The following is a 12,449-nucleotide window of genomic DNA, read 5'->3' on the forward strand; positions in this document are numbered from 1 at the left end:
AATGAATATGGAAACGACAAGAAAAAGTAAATCGGAGCTGAGTTACAAGAGACTAGACAGAAAAGAGTTTCTATCAGAAAAAAATTCAAGTGAAGTCATCAGTGTGTGTTTTGTTAGTGTGCAGTTCAGTAAGCCTTTAAAACATGAAAGTACCTTATGGCGGAGAAAAGAGAATGTAAGTCATGTCCGCAACTATTAATGTTGAGATTAAAGAAATTCATACAGTCAAAAAAACATGTAAAAAAACAAAACAAAGTTTAGCTAGGTAATATAAACCTAAACTAGTGACTCAAAGGAAAGCAGTACTGTAGGACAGGAAGGAGGACGTGCACAGACGGGGTCGGCAGTGACAGGGATATTAAGGGCGCAGGTGGGATTGGACGTAGACGTGGGTTGCTGGGGGAGTTAAAATTGCCTGGACAGATGGTGGAGTGGCTTTCAGTGCTCAATCAAACCTATTGAAGGTCATAACTAAAACAGCAGACAGAATTTTCTGAAACCCACCTGAAGCTTTGTTCACAGTTTGCTAGAAAGCACCTACTCACTTTTTGGTGAGTTTACCGAAGTAACGTTTGGCTCCCAGAGTGAACTGTAACTTACAGTTGGATGCACTAAAGTTCTGTTTATCGGTTCATATTCAGCAATTTAGTACTAGTAAATTAGTGAGTACAAGACTAACAGGGACAAATTGATTGCCAGAGTTCATAAGTAATTTAGCAGGGGTATAAACGTACACTAGAGCTTTCTGGACTTTTCAAACAGACAATAGATAAAATTAGGATCTGGGGTTGCAATTTGGTCAAATGCTCATCCACCTTAAATCCCGCATTAACAGACTTAACCTAGTCAACTCGTGTAGGATGTGCTTTCCCCGCCCGCCTATATCTTTCACTGTCTTACTGTCGAGAGAGACACTCGGTTCCTCAGCCATCATCTGCTCACACAACACACTGGTAAGGTTTCTGCACATTTTGCACATTTTAACAAGCAAGTTGTTATTAATTTAAAGTTAAGTGAATTATATCACAATTCAAAATTATATTTCAGATTTCTGCTTGGTTTTTGACATCGAGAGAAGACATCAAGCCAGTAAGCAATAATAGTTTGGAAAAAGAAGAGTCATTTGACACCAGAGAAGAAAGCCTATCAAGTGGCATATCCCAGCCAAGCAGTTTAACACATTGCAAAGATATTAAAAAGAAACTACAATGGGAAATGCAACCAGTAGCGCGATATCAAAGGAGATCCTGGAGGACCTGAAGCTCACCACAAAATTTACTGAGCAAGAAATCTCCCAGTGGTACGAGAACTTTCAGAAGCAGTGTCCATCAGGACGCATCTCACCAGAGGAGTTTGAGGAAATCTATGCGCGCTTCTTCCCTGACAGTGATCCTAAGAGCTACGCAAGGCATGTGTTTCGCTCCTTTGACACCAACGATGACGGCACCTTAGACTTCAAGGAGTACATCATTGCACTACATATGACCTCCACTGGGAGGACAACCCGAAAACTGGAGTGGGCCTTCTCCCTGTTTGATGTAGACAAGAACGGATACATCACCAAGGCAGAAGTGAAAGAAATATGCCAGGTGAGCGTGGTTCAGTTTATAAAAGCGACATTGATGAATGGATGAGTGGCTTTAATGGTTCTAGTGTGACAGCAAGCAGTTAATGTTAACTCATATCCCGTCAGAAAGAGATTCATTTTAAACATTGATCTTTTTTTCTTATTCTGGTTTTTATTAATCCCCAAGCCCCCAAAAACCTAAAGTGTTATTTTTCTTTCACTATAACAACTTTGTAAATCAGAAGTTCAAGCTATTCTCTCAGCCGTGGTTTCAGTGAGGAGGGAACGGAGATGTCCGATTAAATTTATTGGATTAACTGACATAAGGCAACATAACGCAAAACCTTACATTAATGCCTGTTATTGAATCTAATGTTTTTGCTTTTTTTCTATGTTTAACTGGTTTAACTCTGTAACATTAGGTCAACTAGCATTATTAATGGATTATTTTGTTAGGTTATCTCCTTATTTTGTCCACGTTCTGCAAAATCCATTAAAGCTGTGTTGCTGTTAACTAAGAATTTACTATTCTTCTCATGGTATGTAGGTCTCAGTCTTAATTGGCAGCCCTATTAGCCAGTCTATTTGAGCCTAAAACTCCTGATAATCTTGGCGATTACAGGTTTAGCCTGCAGACAATATAGGGAGCCCTACTCCTGAGCAGAGCTACTCTTAAGTTCCACTCCTAAACAAGAGTATACTCATCATCTCGATTCTAATCCACGGCTGTTTTACTTGTGAGACTGCCACTGTGGACTGAAGACTGTACTATAATAAATGTTATGAAACTTATGGAGGTTTTACACTTTTCTATATTCTCTCTTCAGACAAATGATATGGAATTGTAAGCGGTTTAGACAGATGAGCCAAGAATCCAGCTGGCATTGTAATGGGATTGAATTCCTGGCCAACTGGCTTGAGTCCATAAGCACCATGTTTACAGCACACTGCATAAAATAGCTGCATTTTAAAGCCCCGATAGCAGTTCAAAAACTTACTATAAGATGAGATTCTTTCCGGTCTGTAAAACACTGAGGTAGAGGTCGACAAATACAAATTTACTGTGTGGTAAAAGGATACACCGCCTCCATTTTCCAGAAAGTATTCTTACGTAATGTATAAATAATATGTTAAATTAGAAAACATAAGTGAAAAAGGTGGAAATGCCTCAAAACCAGCCCGCAAGTACACTGTTCTGACATGTTAGACAAATCCTTAAAGACTGCAAGTGTGATTTATTTTAAGGAAACCAGCTGCTTAATTTTATTTTTATGACTTCACAACCTTGATGTCTGTCAGCGTAGATCACAGTCTGAAGTCTAAACTGTACTGACCATAACATCAGAGCAGGGGCGAGATTGAGGGATAGTCCAGGGAAAAGAGATGACATCTTGGTGTTTGGCCTGTGGCCTGAGTCTTGGCACTAATCCATGTTAATCTAGGTGTCTTAAATGTGGGAGATGAGTGCTCCCTCTCTAAGTGGGACACAAACTTAAAGGCCTGAACCTAAAGTGCACACTCAGGAGGTTTACACTCAGTTAGTCATTCAGTCCACTGTCTGAGAGATGACAGGAGAGTTGCCCTATGAAATGCTGTAGCTTGTTTGAATATTTATGTATTTGTAATAAAAGGATTTTGCAATTTGTATAAATAGTCTATGTTTAAAAACTATAAAAAAAAAATACTGGCCTCCATATTTTCACTACAATACCAGTAACTCCAAATATGCACAAGACATTAATAAATTAACTGAAGAAGGCTGTTAGCATCCTCAGTTTTACTAGTGCTTACATATTCTTTGGTCAGTATCCATCTGCTTTATGTACTGTGCTGGTGATGAGAAAAATCATGCAGCATTACTTTCCATCTTATACCCAACCCCCTCTCAGGCCTTGTTTAAGCTGATCCCCAAAGAGGACCTCAGCAAACTACCAGATGATGAGAACACACCCGAGAAGAGAGCCAACAAGCTGTGGGGCTGCTTTGAAAAGAAAGACAATGGTAGGACGTGTAGTGGTAGTGCTTCTGCTCAGAGGGAGATAATATCAATGGAAGCCTCTGCTACCTTTCTTTAGCTGATGTTCCAGCATCCTGTGGGGGAGATTACATTTTACAATCAGCTGTTTGGCTTAACAGTAATACAAGTATTAATCCACCTGGGGGCAAGTCTCCACTTACAGGATCACTTGTGTCACGTAAGCTTTATTACAAATCATTGGCCCAAAAACATCTTAAGTTATACATCACATGCTACTGTGTACCAAGCACACGAGATAAGAACATGTTGTTTAGATAACAATAATCCATCCTCGTGTTATCTCACTTTCCTGGCTTGTTTTGTACTTATACGTTTCTCGTCTTAACTCCTTATTTTTTCCTCCCTTCACAGATCGACTGGCTGAAGGAGAGTTCATTACAGGAGTGATCGAAAATGAGAACGCAATGCGTCTGATCCATTACGAACCAATAAAACATTAAATCCCTTCTCATTCCTACATTTCTCCTCTTGGACCCCCTTTCAGTTTTTATTAAACTATTTTTCTTTTTTTAAAAACCCACTTTTCCCTCTTCTTTCTCTCTCCGTATCAGATGTTTTCTCCGTCCTCTTCCTTAAATTCTCGGCCCCTCTGTAAATAAGCATTCCTACAGTTTCTGTACATTTGTGTGTTACACATACTTATACACATTAAGTATCATACTTAATTATTAGCTTGTTATGCTTTTCTTGTTTTTTAGAAATTTGAAATGTCCTCCAGTATTGTAATTTACTCACTTGTACAAAAAAATTAAAGATTTTATCATTCATCTGGGCTTTGGAAATCTATTTATCTTATCTCTCCTGGAAAACAATTAAATCTCCTTTGACCTAGAAACATACTGCATATTAAAATGCTGGTAGTTGATAAAATTTTCACTTTAGGTTTTACTTTTTCAGTTGTATTAATCCCTGACAGTAAATCCAGGATTACCTCAAATGTATAACCTACAAAAATTAAAGGTAAATTTAACTACTTGTTTTTGACTTTTGTAAAAAAACAAAACAAAAAAACCTCAGTACTTATACAATTTTATCTCAAACATAGTATATGACAGGAGCTAAATGCAGTTTTTTAGAGCGTTGTTTTCCTGAAACTGGTGTCTCGGTGTTGCAGATATTAGTGTGTGCAGGCAATTCTTTCCAACTTTCATCCTGACCCCCCCACATGCTGCTCCCCTCTTGCTTCACTCTCCTCCCTCTATTCCTCCTCCCTTCCATCCAACTCGGGATTACTGGTTTACACATAATCTTCTGTTCAACATCAGAGAGCAGACTTTTCAAAATCTCTGTAATCTTTCCATCTCTATGGGTTTGTCTGTGCATCTCCAGAGAGGCTGTGCTTGTGGTAGCTTCTGCTATACATGAATTGCATTAAAAAATTTTGTCTCTCAAAAGTTTCTGACCAAAGAAGTTTAAAAAAGGAAACATGTTTATGAGCAGCATGTTTCTCTATAGAACGTGCTGTTCTTTCAGGAATACACGCATCGTCCTCTGAAACGAAGTGATCGCTAAGATGATGCTTTTCAAGTTAATATATAAACAATAGAATAGAGGAAGCATTTCTTTCCATTTGCAAACAAAGTCATACATTTCTTTCCTACTATGAGGCACTGAGAAATACCCAGAAAAATGCAGGCTTGCATGTGAACGAGATACATACACAGATACATACGTTGTAGGCTTAGCGTTTTGATATGTGTGGATTTCTTTGGACCTTGAGCCCAATCAGTACATCCCATGTTCACAGAGAGTCAAAGTGGACGACGAGAAAGAAAGGATGTGTCTGCTTACATTGACCTTCTCCACCTTAGTTAAAGTGTCTTTCCTTTTCAGATTTTCAGCCCTTTCAGTTGATACGTGTTACTGATTCGCTAACAAGGTGAATCAACTCGGTCCATGGCTTCCCCCATCTCATCCATCTCTCTCTCACAGTCCTCACACCCCTCAGGGCCACAGCCTCCTACTAAAACCAAAGTTGGTACATCCCCATTTCTCACTCCGACTACGCTGCCATTTGGAGCCCACGCCACATCAATCATCCCATCTGGACATTGCAATAGGCCACTGACAGAGTAGAGCCCTCCCCCTGGGACCACCTCGTCATAGGATGGAGCGTGAGTGGTGGCTCTGGCTTCCTCTAAACGTAGTCTCTGTCTGCGGCGAAGCTCGATGATGGTCTTTGTGTATGAGTTGAGCGTGACGACAGCAGCTCCCATGCAGCAGCTGAAGGACACCCAGGCGAGACTAGGAGCAGGGAATTTAACATAGTTAGGAGATGAGAAATATCAAGCTTGTAGTGAAACATTAAGTCCCGACGAAAGCTTAAATCATATCTGGCACCTACGCAAATGACCAGCCGTAGTCCCAGGATTGAGGCCTCCAGTCCTTGGGGCCCACAATTACTGTCATCTGAAACACTGTGGTGAACATCATATGTGCCACCATCCCAAGAAGACCTACACAGGAGGTGAAACAGACAAACTTAATCCAACATAAACCGGAAAGATCAGAGGAACATGCAATAAAATAGATATATCTGAATATGCACACGCGGGTTACAAAATAATGTAAAAGTGAGCATTAGACTGAGTCTGACCTGATAACACAGTGCAGATAGCTGCATAGGCATTGATTTTTAGTGAGTGCATCTCTTTATGGGAACACAAGACTTCCAGCCACATGAGTAAGAACCCCATTCCCAGCAGACCGATGTATGTAAACTCAGAAACAACTGACAGCCAGAGCACACCTGCAACATGTCAACAACAGTGTGAGCACACTGTCACAAGCTAACTTTTAATCAAATGGCAACATGGCAATATTAAGGCAGGAGACTGTTAAGCAGTTCACATCTCACCTTGAGTTTCTCCTGGAGTTAAGTCTATAAAGCTGCGACACTTCTCCCCTGCCAACAAAACGTCATGATTTAAGGATAAAGTTTTGTAGTTGAAAGTGAAAAACATCAGCTTTGATTAACAATCCAAGTTGAAACCAAACGGCAACCAAAAAAATGAACTGCCCAGGTGTGCCTCTTACCATCACTGTGTTTTTCACAGCTTTCCCAGAAGCCCGTGTGGAAGTATCTAAAAGCAAACTTGTCTTCGCCCGTCTCCCATATGTAGTGGACAGCGTTGGCCAGCTGCCTTTGTCTGATCTTAGCCAGCTCCTCTCTCCTGGCTGGAGATAGCGTGCGGTTGTATGGGTTCTGAGTGGGACTCTCTGAGAGGGTGACAGTGGAAAAAAGCAAATTTAAGGTTCGGTTCTGCACCTGCTCATTCTTAATGTGGTCAGAGTATAATCCAGCCTTCACTAGGGGTACGTTCTGTCTCCATGTAGTTTCTCACCATATGATGCAAACATTTAACAAATTCAGGAAATGTTGTTGGTGAGGCGTGAGTATTAACAGCGGATCCACTGACTGTCAAACACACAATGCAAGAAAAGGCAGTGAGAACATATAAATGACGAGGGAGTTAGACAGCAGAATAGCGGGTATCAAATTGAGGGGTAAGCATGTAAAAGTATGTGTCGTTAAAAAGAGAATGGTTAGGGGTAAACACAAAAGTCCTGCAAGTCTGCTAATTATACCAGTGCCTCAAAATCAGCAAGCCTCTGTGTACATGCAGTCTTGTCAGTGTTCACTATGATGTGCCAAACACGTCCTGAGGTTTAGAAGCATAAGGGAGAGTTAAATGGACGCACTGTACATAGTAAAAATGAAATATTTCTGTGTGAGTTCACAAAGCACGTGTAGTGTCAAAGATGATTGTTATATGCAATAAGAGCTGTCAACAACGAAACCTTTAGAAATAACCTCACACCCCACAGATTAATACTAAGCCATAACTGAGTACACTGTGGAACAAAGGTATTGGGGGGAAAGGAGATTAAAAGCAAGGACAATTGCTTTCTAACAGTTCAGTGTCAGAAAGCCTCATCCACTTTATTGTGTAAGCCGATCCAGCACCGCAAACAATCTCAGTGTGCCTGAGGAGCAGATTTGAATTCTCTAGATACTGTTTAACTTAGGATAGAAGCATAGCCTCAAAAAGCACCTAGGCATGAAGGTTCAATCTTAAACTTTAAAAACGTGGTTTCACATAACAGTGTTACCTAAGACTCCACCTGTTGAGCTTTTTTCCTTTCAGCAGAGCTTTCTTTTCAGCAAACTTCCCCCAGATGGAGTTTACTTCAGATGAAGCAGATGGAGTTTGCTTCAAGCAGAGCTGCCTCCATCTGCTTTACATGAAGCGTTCCTGAACACTGAGAACCAGAGAGAAGCTCCAGAAAAAATTAAAATTATTTTGACAAATCTGTCTAATCAAATCAAATCTTATCTATTGTCTATAAATGATAGAAATCCCTAATTAAATCCTATTTTATTGTATTGCGTTGGCGATTATACAACCTACTGCAATAAAACGCAATGAAAGACAGCATGTTTGCTTTTGAAGGTGTATCATAAGGCTGTGGCTATGATTGGCTGTACCTTTCTACTTACAGTTAAGACTTTCAAATCATCCCAGGCTCTTCAAGTGGCTAAATGCCAAGATAATATCACAACTGTTTACACAAGAATGAATCCAAGAATTTTTGCTGTTACAAGCAAATTGTGACATGTCTGTGAACGTGATGCAGCAGACTCTGGATTAGTCACCAGTGTATTTTCCCAACTTCTGTGCAGCACAGAAGTCGACTCCGATTTGATTGTTTGCTTTTTCTTTTAGTCCAAGTCAAAACCTGATGTTCTTAAATACTCCTGAACACTACTATGAAGCATAAGCATTTCCACATGGTTCCACATTTCATGGAATGTCTAAAGGTCAAAGGACGATGCACTTTGACACTGAATTTCTGCTGACGCCCTAAAGATTTAGTGATGCTATTTCAAAACTATACTATAAAATATGATGACTCACAGATCATAAAAGCATAAGTCTTAATAAACAGGTACACGATAAAAGGTTAAAGGTTACCAAAAAGCAATGCGATGAAAAAAATATTTGTCCCGTACTGATTTCTTTTTTCTTTTCTTTTTTTTTTTGCATTTTGGTCACACTTACATGTTTCATCGAACAAATAATAACATTAGACTAAGATAACCTGAGCAAATAAAAATGGATACAGTTTTTAATTGATGATTTAATTTATTAAAGGGAAAAAGTTATCCAAACCTACCTGCCCTTATGTGGAAAAAGTAATTGTGCCCTAAATCAAATAACTAGTTGTGTAACCCTTGGCAACGAAAACTGCAATCATCATTTGCCACGATTGAATTTTGAACTTTGACTAGGCCACTTCAAAACTTTTATTTTGTTTTGGGGTTTTTGGAGCCATTACTGATATGTTTTATTGTCCTGCTGCATAAGCAAAAATTCAAACTGATGGCCGGACATTCTCCTTTAGGACTTTCTAATAAAGAGCAGAATTTATTGTCCCATCAGTTACACCAAACCGTCCAGGTCCTGAAGCAGCAAAGCAATCCCAGACCATCACACTACCACCACCACGTCTGACTGTTGGTGTGATGTTCTATTTATGAAATGCTGTGTTAGTTTTACTCCACATGTAACAGGATTCAAACCTTCAAAAAAGTCCCACCATTGTCTCATTAGTTCACATCATATTATCCCTAAGGTCTCGGGGCTCATCTAAAGTTTTTCTTTGCCGAATGAGAGATGAGCCCTTGTGTTTTTTTGGTCAGCAGGAGGTTTTCTCCGTGGAACTTGGAACTAACACTGACCTTAACTGAGAGACGTGAGTCCTGCAGTTCTTTAGATGTCGTTCTAGGTTCTTTTGTGACCTCTACAATGAGTCGCTGATGTGCTCTTGGAGTAATTTTAGTAAGCTGGCCACTCCTGGGAAGCTTCACCACTGTTCCAAGTGTTCTCCATTTGTGGATAATGATCTCACTGTAGTTCACTGGCACTCCAAAGCCTTAGAAATTGCTTTGTAACCCTTTCTAGACTGATAGATGTCAATGTGTTGGCTTTTGAGATCTTTTAGCCTTCTTCACTTTATTGACAGGAGCTATTTAAATGATCTCTTGATTCAGGTTTTGATAGCTTTTAACAAGTGAAATTAGCATCTGAAAACGGCATTGTGTTTACTCTGGTTATCTTTGTATAATATATTAAAGTTTGTCTGATCTGAGATATTTAAGTTTAACAAATATCCAAACAACTAAGAAATCGGGAAGGGAGTAAACTCCTTTTGACGATGACACTGTAAGTGTATGTACAATACATTAACAGTAAATAAATACAGAACTCCTTTGGATATGTTGAGTTTCCTACCTGTGGTGTAAGGCTCACTGTTGTTTTGACCACAGTTCTTCATTTTGACAGGCGACAGGCAGAGGGGCTTGACCACCTTGTGAGTGCCCTCACACCAGTAGGAGGTGCAGAGAGCCAGGATAGAGAGGGCCAGAGCCAAAGAGGTCAAGGTGAGGGAGAGCAGGGAGCGAGAGCGACGGGACATGCGTTCCAGCATGGCCACGCGGGAGAAGATGGAGGTACGGGTGGGGTCAGATATAGAGAGAGGAAGGTCAAAGTAAGACAAACAGGGGACAGAACGGGACAAGGCACACGCGAATAGCAGGACAGAAGGTATGAAAACAGCCACAGATGGAGCTGAGAGGGTGGGACAGATGCTTTGTGGGGGTTTTAAGAGGTTATGGGCGGCCAGGTTTAAAAAGAAAACAAATAAAAACGTGATGTAACAGTAAAGAAAGAAGATAAGAAAACAGATGGGGAACGATATTGTAAAGTCAGTGGGATTAATAGAAAGGAAGATAAAGAAAGAGAGAGAGCAGGGAGCACGACAAGATGCTCTGATTTTGATACACGTGGGAAAGAGGGACAGAAGGAACAAAAAAATGAACAAGAGGAGATTTAGGTGGATGATTTGGGCACAGTGGGAGAGAACCGAGGGATTCCAGGATATTACTCTTTGTTGCCCTGACTTCTTCAGTATGAGGAGCGATTGATTCCTGCGGGAACAGATACAGACATGCGTCCTCTGAAATCAACACTCGAAGCCCTTTTTTCCTGTATTAGATCAGTTCAACTGTATCAAAAAAGCATCTACAAATACTAGAATTTATTAATAAAACTTGTATGTCTAAAGAGGACATCAAAATAGATTCCTGAACTTATTATTTTGCAAAAAAAGTTAAATGAAATTGAGAGCAAGTGAGCATAAAAAAGAAAACAGAGGGTAAAAGGAAATTGCCCATATAATGAAATCTAGCTTTACACTGTCAATCACTGCCTGAAGTCACATAAGTCCTCCAGCTGTTTAAAGGGGGGTTGTGAAAGGCTGAGTAATGTGTACTTTCCTGTGACCCCGGCTAACATCTCTGTGCTTCCTGATTAACGCACTCAAGCCCGAGCCTGCCGCTCATTATAAACTGTGGGCCTTAAGTGGAAGGCACGATGCAGGGGAGCAAAACACTAGATTACTTTTTTGATGAAATTATAGATAAGCCAGAGATCTAAATGAAATTTTACACGTAATCCCTGGAAATCTGCTTTAATCTGTTTTTGTTAGGTGTGTTTTAGTGTGAAGTACACTTTGACCATGTCTGCTGCCAATCTTTCTCTCATGCAATGTCCCCCTGTCAGCTCACAGCCCCTGAAACATAACACAGATTAAATCAGGTGAATGTAGCACATCACTCATCCCTTAGCATGGTTTCTGTCATCTGTACTGCTGGAAATAAAACTCCATCAGTATGATAATACGCTTAATGACCATTGGAGTGTTACTGAGGCAGTTAAAGCCAATGCTCAGCAGAGATAAGGCTTTCCTAAATACTTGCATTGCGTTTATTCTCAGATGTACATTATGTCCTTTCAGAACTGCACATCTTTTAAGCACTGTTTGTTTAGATTACCGCTCAGTGCGTCACACCATCACAGAGATGCCAGTTTAATTCATTCAGCACTGAAACAATTACCCCACAAAGCACCTTGATAATCTGTGTGAAAGTCTACCTCTGCATATTACTGATGGTTTAACAGCAGCCAGTGACCAAGTATTGATATTTATAAGATTATGTTTGAAATGGTTACTCTTAGCATGAACCTTACCATGTCGACTGTTGCTAAGACAATAAATATTTTCAGCCTTTACGCGTCAGTAACTAGCTGATGCATCATTTTCCAGCTTGCTCAATTTTTGCAGACGTCCATCCAAAATAGCTCGTTCAGTTTTCGTTCACAAATGACAGATTTAATTGAACACTCAGTGTAATAACGACGTTTTTTTGCTATGTGTAAATAAGAAATTATGTTTTTGCGATTGCTGATGAAGAATCCACAAATGACTTCAGAACAAATTATTTTTAAATAAGTAAAATACCTACCAGACTTTGTTCTCGCCCTCTGTAGTCTTTCATGTCCATCATAAAACATATTTCACTGCCTTGCAGTGAACTTACATTGTGGTTTTTCTCTGCCTTCTTCATAAGCCCTTAATCAAAAAGCTCGTTCATAACTTTAGTTCAGCTGCTCCATCTTGAATACCCTCTCTGTTGCTACTCTCTTCATCTTTTCTCTGTGCATCAGCTTTCCTTCTCCAGTGTGAGCATCAGTGGCCCTTACCTCTCCGGCTGCAAGCCCCGTGTAATCCTCCTCCGATGGAGATCCGAACCAATGGAGTGACTGCATGTCTGTCTCCAAGCCACTCTACTCCCTTTACTGTCTTTCTTGGTCATTTATGACACAAACCCACCCTGAATCATGTAATCCCTCTAAGTCCATCTGTTACTATAGTGCCCCCTCTCTTCCCATGTCTGTCCCTTTTCAGCGGTGGCCTTCACTAACCCTCCCTAAACTTTAA

General features: G+C 40.1%; 2 protein-coding genes across 2 annotated transcripts; one reads left to right on the top strand and one right to left on the bottom strand.

The window, feature by feature from the left end:
* Positions 1-1,062: 1,062 nt before the first annotated feature.
* Positions 1,063-4,092, top strand: rcvrn2 (recoverin 2). The gene is made up of 3 exons (XM_085423183.1): positions 1,063-1,589; positions 3,457-3,568; positions 3,957-4,092. The coding sequence occupies exons 1-3, from the start codon at positions 1,209-1,211 to the stop codon at positions 4,043-4,045; spliced, it is 582 nt and encodes a 193-aa protein (XP_085279309.1). The 5' UTR covers positions 1,063-1,208; the 3' UTR covers positions 4,046-4,092.
* Positions 4,093-5,471: 1,379 nt separating this feature from the next.
* Positions 5,472-12,445, bottom strand: LOC146659229 (germ cell-specific gene 1-like protein). Its single transcript, XM_085423181.1, has 6 exons — positions 9,902-12,445; positions 6,642-6,824; positions 6,463-6,510; positions 6,202-6,354; positions 5,950-6,061; positions 5,472-5,849 (listed from the first exon to the last, which is right to left on the bottom strand). Exons 1-6 carry the CDS (start codon positions 10,095-10,097, stop codon positions 5,477-5,479), a joined length of 1,065 nt encoding a protein of 354 aa, XP_085279307.1. The 5' UTR covers positions 10,098-12,445; the 3' UTR covers positions 5,472-5,476.
* Between the last annotated feature and the right edge of the window lie 4 nt (positions 12,446-12,449).

This window comes from Rhamphochromis longiceps, linkage group LG11, assembly GCF_057381845.1.
Source record: "Rhamphochromis longiceps isolate RC_006_pf linkage group LG11, R_longiceps_female_GT1.1, whole genome shotgun sequence".
NCBI classification, from domain to species: Eukaryota; Metazoa; Chordata; class Actinopteri; order Cichliformes; family Cichlidae; genus Rhamphochromis; species Rhamphochromis longiceps.